This window comes from Corvus moneduloides, chromosome 2, assembly GCF_009650955.1.
Source record: "Corvus moneduloides isolate bCorMon1 chromosome 2, bCorMon1.pri, whole genome shotgun sequence".
Classification (NCBI taxonomy): domain Eukaryota; kingdom Metazoa; phylum Chordata; class Aves; order Passeriformes; family Corvidae; genus Corvus; species Corvus moneduloides.
Genome location: NC_045477.1, coordinates 13,176,325 through 13,185,699, shown reverse-complemented (window position 1 = coordinate 13,185,699; position 9,375 = coordinate 13,176,325). Strand labels below are relative to the sequence as shown.

The 9,375-nt window shown below is 62.7% G+C and overlaps 1 protein-coding gene across 1 annotated transcript; it reads left to right on the top strand.

Moving 5' to 3' along the window:
• The first annotated feature begins 1,290 nt into the window (after positions 1-1,290).
• LOC116438485 (maestro heat-like repeat-containing protein family member 7) lies at positions 1,291-6,964 on the top strand. The gene is given in 14 exon segments (XM_032097427.1): positions 1,291-2,178; positions 2,181-2,345; positions 2,529-2,677; positions 3,003-3,150; positions 3,398-3,585; positions 3,675-3,812; positions 4,099-4,213; positions 4,386-4,541; positions 4,750-4,926; positions 5,060-5,215; positions 5,375-5,476; positions 5,882-5,984; positions 6,265-6,321; positions 6,626-6,964. Coding segments are annotated over 14 exon segments (2,352 nt in total). The 5' UTR covers positions 1,291-1,650; the 3' UTR covers positions 6,796-6,964.
• The last annotated feature ends 2,411 nt before the right edge of the window (positions 6,965-9,375 follow it).

Genomic DNA, 9,375 nt, shown 5'->3' with positions numbered 1-9,375 from the left:
GGCAGGTTAAATATTAAAAAGGAGTTGCAGAAAGTAGAAATTAATAGAAGTTTTTAATTTGGAAAAGTAACAAGCATGTTTTTCTCTGGTGCTCTCATAAGAATTTATCTTTATAAACTTGCTTTGAAATATTAGACGTATACTGAGGAATAAATGAATAAAATAAAATCAATAAATTATTTTTTCAATATAGCAAAACTTAACCAAAGTAATTTTTGGGGCAATAAGATGCCACCTCTCACTTGGAAAAAGGTATCTTGAATCAGAAAGGTGGTGAGATGTCGAGGTCTCCTCCTCCCCCCATGTAGCCCTGGGAGAGGGGCCCTGAGGGGACAGGCACGGGGTTTCCCTGCCCCTGGTCAGCCTCGTTCCCCGTCGGTTGTTTTGCGTTTCCCTGCGCGGGCAAGGACCCTCGGGTCCCGTGATTGTAAGAGTTCCTCGGCAGAGCTCCGGCCACGCGGCTGGAGAAATAACCATCTCTGAAACATCTACCAAGAATCTGTCCATATATATTTCTTTTCCACGGGACTCCTGGTTTGATATGTCGTGTTACAGTATCCCCGCTGTAACAGAGCAACATCTCCTGTCACATTGCCCCCAGTCGCTCCAGCTGCTCCTGCCAACAGCCCCCTGCAGGAAGGAGCACAGACCCCAGTGCGCGTTGGCTTTGGCTGCCCATGGGCAGAGAAGCCCCCCGGGGCACAGGTCTCTGGGGCAGGAGACGGGCGCCAGTGCTGCCAGAGCTCGAGGGGTGGCAGGTCTGCTTCGGCAGGGACTCTGCCACACCTGCCGATTGCAGCGTTCCCCGGGGCCCAGGGGTCAGAGCAGCATTCGTGCCCTGGCCCACACGTTCCCTGTCTGCGTCACACCCCCGGGCTTAGGATGGCCACCGGCCGGGACGTGTCCCAAGGAGGCCGTGCCAGCTTCTGTGGAAGGCCCCGTGCCCTTCCCGCTGCGGCTGCGTCGGCAGCTGTGGGGGCTCCTGCTGCTGCCCCGAGCCCGCAGAGCAGGGGAGCGTTTGCTTATGGTTGGAGCCGTTGCTTAAGTTCCTGTCGGGCTGTCTTAGACACTCGGGGCAAGGGATTCCTTCCAAGCTGGGCCACTTGGGGCGGGCTGGGGGCGGCCCAGGGCAGGTGGCATTGTGTGCAAGGGCCCTTTGTGACACGGTGCAGCACGGTCACCGTGGGTGTCCCAGGGCCCTTTGTGACACGTGCTGCTGACATAGGTGCTGGCGGCGACGCGGCCACACCACAGTGCTCGGAGCACGCGACGGGACAGGACGGGACAGAGCGGTGCCGCACAGCCCACTCGTTCCTTGCCGACCCGGAGCTTTTCTGAGGCGTTACTCCTGCAGTGCCCTCGAGGCCAGACTGCAGGACTTGGTGACTCGGAGCTTTTCCGAGGCGTCTCCCTTTCCTGCGGCCGCTGCCCTCGAGGACAGACCGTGGGATTTGGTGACCTGAATCATTTACGAGGAGTCTCCTGTCATTGTGGCGGAGCCCTCTGAGACCAGAGTGCAGGACTTGCTCTCCTGTAGCCTCCCTGAGGCTTCTCTGTCGCAGGTGCCTTCAAGGCACAACTGCACGACCTGCTGACCCGCAACCTTCCCAGGCATCTCTCCTGCAAGTAGCCATACATCTACTCAGTGTCATGGAGCAGAGGCCCCTGACCGTGCCCAAGCAGGCCTTGGGGGAGGAAGAAGGCCCGGGAGCTGCCCCAGCACAGCAGCCTGCAGAGCTGGAGCAGTTCCAGCAGCCGCAGGAGGGTGAGTGGCAGAGCTGGGCCCCAGGGCTGGTGCCTGCAGCCAGCTTGGCCCCATCCCATCCCATCCCATCCCATCCCATCCCATCCCATCCCATCCCATCCCATCCCCTGGGAATATGCCCATGGACAGGAGGGAAGAGGGGCCGGGGCAGACCCCCCCGCAGTGGCCGTGCCCCATGCCTCGGCCCAGGCCCGGGCTGTGTTCTCCGGCCTCTCCCGCAGCCCCTCAGCTCTGGCCGCGCTCGCTCTTTGCCAGATGCAGCCGTGGACCGGACACAAGAGCAGGGCCCCGCCCGTGGCCGCTTCCGCAGAACAGCGCAGGTACCTGCAGCCATCCCCACCCGGGCTGGGCCTGCTGTCGCTGCTCAGCCGAGCACCGCGCTGGCAGCACCCCATGGAACATCCCTCCCTTCTTTGCCCTTCTCCTGCAGATGATTTGCAAATTCATCAGGAGAATTCGGGAGGAAGAGAGCAGCGTCACGGGCACTGGGGTCAGAGCATACCCTCACATCTTCAAAACCAAGACCAGTGCCGCCCTGCTGGATATGCTTGTGGAGGAGGGCGTTTCCAGCCCAAAGCAAGTAAGCAGCCTGTGGCCAGGGCTGGAGCCCCCCAGGAATCACTTGGCCACCCAAGCCACGCCCGCTGGTCACTTTAAGCCTTTGAGGCCATCACAGTGTGCTGGGAAGGGAAGCGCTTCTCTGCAGAAGCTGGGGACATTAGTCCCTCTGGCAGCTTTCCAACTCTCCCCGTGCCTTCTCCAGGTGCCCGCCGTGGTGAGGTACATCCACCAGTGGCTCCTGTCCAATGAGTATCCTGAGTACAGACTGTCCAGGACCCTTCTGGATCTGACTGAGGCCTACCCCACTGATGTGGTGATGACTATCCTGCGTGTGGCCCCATCATGTGACAGGTATGGGGCCCACCTGCCCAGAGGGCCCAGGGCTCACCAGCCCATCGCCCTGTGGAGCCCAGTCCCAAGGTGTCTGACAAACGCAGAGTTCCAGGGCCCTCTGGCTCCTCCGTTTCCCAGCCCTGGCATGTCAGCCCCCAAGCCTGCTGCCATGCTCCCTCCCTGCCCCTCAGGGGCCCGTCCCCACAGCGGTGGGCTGCCTGGGTGCTGCCTGTGAGGGGCACTGGGCAGAGGCAGGGCTGGCAGCCAGCTCAGGTCCCCGCTGCTGCCCAGGCCACGGTGCTGTGGCCGAGATGCCCCCTGAGACGGAGCTCTGACCCCACAGAGCTGCCACGGCCATGTGGAAGACGCTCATGTGCTCAGTCAGGACTTCAAAGACAGTCATGCCGCTACTCCTCGATGTGCTGGAGAGCTGGCCAGAGCACAGCACGCGCACCTCCGACGGGGACGACACAGACGTCTTTGCCCTGGCTGTGAGTTTCTGGAACCGGCCCTTGCTCGCCCCCGGGTCGCCGCTCCAGCAGTTCTCCATCCTCCTTCCCCCACTGCATCTGCCTGCCTCAGGCGCTGGGCTGAAACCTGGGGCTAGGGGCAGGTTCAGGGGCACCGGGCCCGGTGCTCCCCCCTGCGTCTCCCCTGGCCTCTCCCTCCCACGCTCGGGCCCTGCCACATGGACACCTCGGCAGTGAGCGCTGTCTCGGCGTGGTCTGTCCTCTGCAGGCAACTCTGGTGATGTGGAAGATCCTCCAGGTGCCCTGTGTGCCACACGTAGTGACAGTCTATTTGCCCCGCCTCTTTGTGCATCTGCTCTTCCAAGTGTTCTTCAGCACAGTGGAGATGCCAGAGAAGGTCGAGAACTTGTGGAGAGCATGCCAGGAGCAACATGGCCTTGCCACCGACCCCAACAGGTGCTCCATGCCAGTCCTCCTGTCCCACCCATGTCCCCAGGGCAGGAGCCAGTGCCCCCAGCGTGACCTGGGCTTTGCTCTGCACACAGGTTTGCAGTGCAGACCCTGAAGGACCTGCTCTGCCGACTCTACTATGAGGACGTGGTGGTGGCCGTGGAACACAGGCGTGGCTGGGACACGCTGCTGAGTGCTGACACCCACCACCACGCAGTGGGTCTGCTGGCCAGGTGAGGCCCCCTCCTCCCCAGCTGCCCTCGGCATCTGTGCCCTGTGTCCCGGGTGCCCCACACAGTCCCCGTGGTCATGGGCCAGAGGGCCTTGTCACCGAGGGACGGCCGGCCGGCCAAGGACACTGGAAAAGGCCGGGAGAGGAGGGTCCCCAAGAGCAGCCGCCTCCCAAAAGACCCAGGTCCCCTTGCAGGGTGGCGGGGAAAGACCAGAGCTGTGTGAGTCTGTCCTGGCAGAGGTTTGCCCCCCCGGCTCACGGTCTTGCTTCCTTTCTCCTCCTGCCAGGGAGATGTCCCGGGCCTCCAAACTCGTGCGTTTCCGGATCGTTTGCCACCTGTTCAGGCTGCTCAGCGGGGAGGAGCCACGCCGGGATCTGCCTGCCCTGGCGTTCCTTGTGGAGGTGAGCCCCATGGCCAGCGCAGCCTCGCGGAGCTGCCTGCCAGCTCTCTGCCCTCTCGTAGCCGCAGCTGCCCGGGACGGTGCCCGCGCCCTGTGCTGCTGCCTGGGCCCAGCGCTGCACGCTCGCGGGCTCGTGCCGGCCGGCTCCCCCGTCACTCCCCTGTGCCTTTCAGGTCCTCTCAGATCCCCCTTTCCAGCGTTGGCTGGACTGGAGTAGATGCGGTGACAGCGTCCTGGAGATCATGTCCAAGAACCTGCGGAGCGAGTGCAGGGAGAGGCGTCGCCTGGCGCTCAGAGGCCTTGTGGTGCTCAGCAAGCATCCCTCGATGGTGAGAAGGGGGCAGCGGCTGAAGCTGCGCTGGCAGCGTGGGGCTGGGGAACGCAGTCGCTTGGGCTTGGCTGGGCTTCGGGCACTGAGGCAGCTGCTCCCAGCTCTCCTGCCTCCCGGTTCAGCTGCCCGAGTGCTTCGGGACAGGCCTTTGGCCTCTGGGCCCTGCAGCAGCAGGGTGCGGTTGCACAGCCTTGTGTTCCGCACAGACCAAAGGAATGTGGAGCCTGACCGAAAGCCTCGTGGAGCTCCTGCAGGAAGACGACAGCGACGTGGTTGGGATGACCGTCGCCGTCCTCAGCTACTTGTTCCTGTACAGTGGTGCCCCGATACCCAGCCCCATCGCCCTGCAGCTGGCTGAGGCCCTCCTGCCACTCTTTGACAACGTAAGGCTCCGTGCCCCCAGCCACGGCCACTGGCTGCTGCCCGGACATTTTGTGCCCTGTGCATTTTCAGGCCCGTGCCCAGGTGGGCCTGGAGCGGCCGATGCGGAGGTCTGTCTTTCTTCCTTTCATACAGGATGATAGCCAGGTGCGGCTGCGCTCCATGTTCGTCTTCCAAGAGATGATGGCTTTATTAACGGCAGAGGGAAAAAAGGCCCTGAAGTCACACGTGCGCCAGAGCCTGCTCCCACTCTCCTTCCACTGCCATGACGAGGACTGGCACGTGGCCAATGTGAGGACTCCTGGGCTGCCGGGGTTCCCCTGGGGGGGGGCTCGGCCGCCTCCTGCCCTGGCGCCGCATGGGCTGCAGCATCCTCCTGGCCTCAGCACAAGGACACGGGTCCTGTGCCCTGGGCTGTGGTGCCATCTCCCGCTCTCTGCTGCTCTCCAGGCCTCCCGGGAAACGCTGCGTTGTGCGGCCAGCTTCCTGAAAAGGAGAGATCTCGAACGCATGCTGGACGTGGATCAGACATGGAGGTTCGGCGAGGGCCTGGTAAGGACGGCCTGGAAGCCCAAGTCGCAGCCTGGAGAAGCCCCCTGACTGCGGTGCTCCGTGTGTGGGGCTGGCAGCTGTGCCCCCCGCCCAGTGCTGCAGCCAGGGGCTCCAGCCTGCGCCCCACACGCTGCTCCCATCCCTGGGCCGCACGGGCTCTTCTCCAGGCTCCTGTGGCCCCGAGCCGGGTGCCCACGGAGCCTCGGCCCCGCTGGGCTGTGGGGCGGGGGGGCTCCGCGGCTCCCCGGGCAGCGCCCGGCCCTCGGCCCCCTCCAGAGCCCGGCGCCAGCGGCGCTGGCCGGGCCTCAGCGCTGTGCGGGCAGGGGAGGCCAGGGCGGGCCGCAGGCAGCGCCCGGCCAAGGGGCTGAGCCCGCGCCAACCCTTCCCTCCTGGCGCTCTCTCCAGCTGGCAGAGGACAGGAGCCGAGCGGCCGAGCACTCGCGGCGGGCCCTGCCGTACCTGCGGAGCCCACAGGAGTCCCTGCGACAGGCGGCCATCAGGTTCATTGGTGAGCCACGAGCCCGGGGCCCCTCCCCTCCCCGCCCCGCCGCAGCGCGGCCCCAGCCCCGGCTGCTGCCCCGGCAGCGGGATCCGGGCCAGGGGCCGTGGAGCCCCGCCTGCCCTCGGGGCTGCCACCGCCCTCTCGCAGCCGTGCCCTCGGGCGTCGGGATGCGGCGAGGGCCCGGGCTGAGCCCTGCCGGGGCGAGGAGAGCGTGCGGCCGCAGGGCTGGCAGCGCCGCTGAGAGGGAGCTGTGCCGCTGGGGCCGTGACAGGCTCTGTGTTCCCAGGCATCGCCGGGCGGCACCTGAGGGGCCAGCAGGAAGAGCTCCAGCTCGTCTGCGAGGGTGAGTGAGTGCAGCCGGCTGTCAGCGGGGGCTGGCGGGGGGAGCTGCAATCCCTGCCCCGGCTGCGGAGGGCTCTGCTCCCTGCGCGGACGAGCGGCGGCGTGGGCAGAGCACAGAGAGGTTTCAGGGGCGCATGGGGGATTTGTGGCCAGCACCTTCGGTTGTCCAGGGACCTTCGATCCCGTTGGTCCCTGCTCCCTCTTGGCCATGGCCAGAGCAGGCTGGGATGGCCCTGGCAGGGGGGGTCTCCTCGGGTCCCCGCAGATGCGGAGTCTGACCGTGCCTCTGTTCCTCTCTCTTGCAGCCCTTGAAGACGCGTCCCGTGACATCAGCCCTGCCGTTTCCAGCCTGGCGCGTCAAACAGCCTACGTCCTGCGGGCCCTGGAGAGAGCTCCGCGCTCCATCTTCCAGGTGCTGCGAGATGGACTCCGCAGGGCATGCAGGACACGGCCTCGTCTGTCGGGCCGTGGCTAGCTGCAGTGCTGCAGCTCTGCAGCGACCTGATCTGGGAGGCTCTCTCTGCTGGGGCCACCTGAGCCAGCGGGCGTTTTTCTTTCAGATGGTTCTTTTCTTCTTTTGGTTTTTCCTTTATATGTAAATATAGAATGTGCTTGTCTGAGATTAAAAATAGTTCATGCCTCAACCATCGATATAAAGTTTTTTCTCATTATGAAGAAGCTACAACCAAAGATGCCTCCCTGAATGGTGGGACTTTGAACTGAAAGTCAAACTGCTGATTAGATAAATTGAGTTTGGGGTGGGGGGAGAGCGCAGCTCACAGAAGCCAGGTTTACACAGACCATCCCAACCAATCGAGGCGGGGGGAGGGGGAGGGAGGAGGTTTCAGGTTCACGGAGTAACCTCTGGTCAGAGGCACTGAACAGCCATCCTCCATTACATAAACCGGCCCGGCTGTGGAACTCCCAACCCCACAGGCCACAGCCACGGCACTTTCACGTGAGAGGCTTTGCAGCACAGGACTGCGCGTGATGCAACAGATCCAGAGTCGGCAGTGAGAGACTGCCCCCCTCCCCCAGGGGGACATGCCTGGACATTGCTACCTGGCTCGAGGGTATATAAACCCATCCGATTCTGTGCTTTCTGGGGGGACCTTCACCACCAAGAACACCAGCTGGAGAGGATCAGCGGAACATGGTGGGGATCCACGGCGTGGTGATATTTTCCTTATTCTGTCCCTGTCACTCTTTCTGTCCCCCGCCAACTATTTTCTACTTCTTTCTTTCTCTAATATTTACCATCAAATAAAACCCATACCATTGTCACTGGCATATGGTCTCGTTTGCACCTTAATTTGGGCAGAGGCATTTCTAAGAACCTTAAAAAGGAATTGTAGCAGTGTTCTAATACACAGACTCCCCGGAGCTTTCTTCTGGTGCCCAGTGTCCGCAGGGCAGAGGGGAAGAGGGGAAAAAGGGTGCTTGTGCTCAGCAAGTTGCCTGGGCGTGCAGTGTGGAAGGGGAAATGGCCAGAAGCCCCCTGGCCTTTGGTGGTTCCGCTGAAGCCTTAACGCTGCCGACAGAGCGGCTGGGCAGGGGCCGGAGCTGCGGGGACGGCTGCGAGACGGGTGCCTGGAGATGGCCGCAACTCCTGTCCCAGGCAGGAACCGCCGTCTGTGTCCTCCTGCCCGTGCGTTGCTGGCTGGACTGCTGAGGGCTCCGAGGTGCCTCTCGATCCGGCCCCTCTGGAGCTCCGTTGGGGCTGCGGCGCTGCCGGGCCGGGCTGGGGGAGAGCCTGAGGGGCCGGGCTGGTGGGAAGGCCTGAGGAACCGGGTGTCAAAGGCCATAAGCAGCCCCCAGGCAGCCGCCTCGTTCCTGCCACCCGGCTGTTCCGGCACTTCCCCGATGCGTCTGTCTCCCAGGCCTGCGGCAGAACAGAAGCCCTCGAGGCCGGGCCTCAGCAGGAGGTGGGGAACACCCCAAGGTGCCCAGGCTGGGCCGGCTGGGGACAAGGAGGGCAGGGGGGCCATGCCGGGGCACGGCCACTGGCCGCTGCCAATAAGGGGCAGCGGGCAGAGGCAGGGCTGGCGGCCAGCCCGGGCCCCCGCGGCTGCCCAGGCCACGGTGCTGTGACCGAGGCCCCCCTGACACAGAGCTCGGGGCCCGCACAGCTGCTGCCTCCACGGGGAGGCCGGCGATGTCTCCTCGAGCAGGGCTGCCGAGTCGCTGCTGCCAAAGCGGCTCTGGACGCCGCAGAAACAGCACCAGAGCGTGCACAGGAACAGCAGCAGCCCGAACGCCTGCTCAACAAAGCATCCGCACCAGCCGGGATGCCAAACGGGGGGATACTGTGGGCACAACTGCACGTGGCTGGGCAAAAGGCTCCAGCAGAATTGGCCACAATGGCTTTCTCTTGCCTTGCCAGCCTCACAGCGACGCTCGGCAGCTTCGGCTGCAGCCCGTGCCCTTGACTGACTTCAGTGGCCGTGCTTGAGGGTGTTGTAAACGAGGCTGAGACTTTTTGGAAAGAAAAGCCAACTCCTTTATTTATTAACAACTGAGAGCGGGAACCCAGGATAAGCCCAGGCTCCGTGAGACAAGCCAGAGTAAACCAACACTCAAAAAAGGACAGTGCGACCCACTGGGTGCTCCCTTGGACCCCAAGTTCCGCAGGAGGACCCCCGGATAAAGTCCCAGGTCCGTTCTTATACCCTCTGTCACTTCACAACTGGTATATTTGGGATCCTTCTTCTGATTGGCTCACTTCCAGGGCTTCTATTGGTCTTTATCAACATGCACTTTTGTCCACTCGTTTCCCGAGGGCGTTGAATGATTGGATAATCCTTTATCCAGTAGCGGTCCAAGATGTTGACATCACCTGCATGAGGTGATTTTCTAGTCCATCACGTCATCACGTCCCCAATTGCGTCTCCACCTGGTGCTCACACTCTGATATTACACCTGGGCAGTCTTGCAATATCCTCAGTTAACATGCTCGTTTGTTCAACTATCAACTCCCCTCTTTTATATCTCATCCAAACAGTAACAATCAACACCCAGAAACCGATTCATTTATTCCAAGGGCAGACTCGCCTTC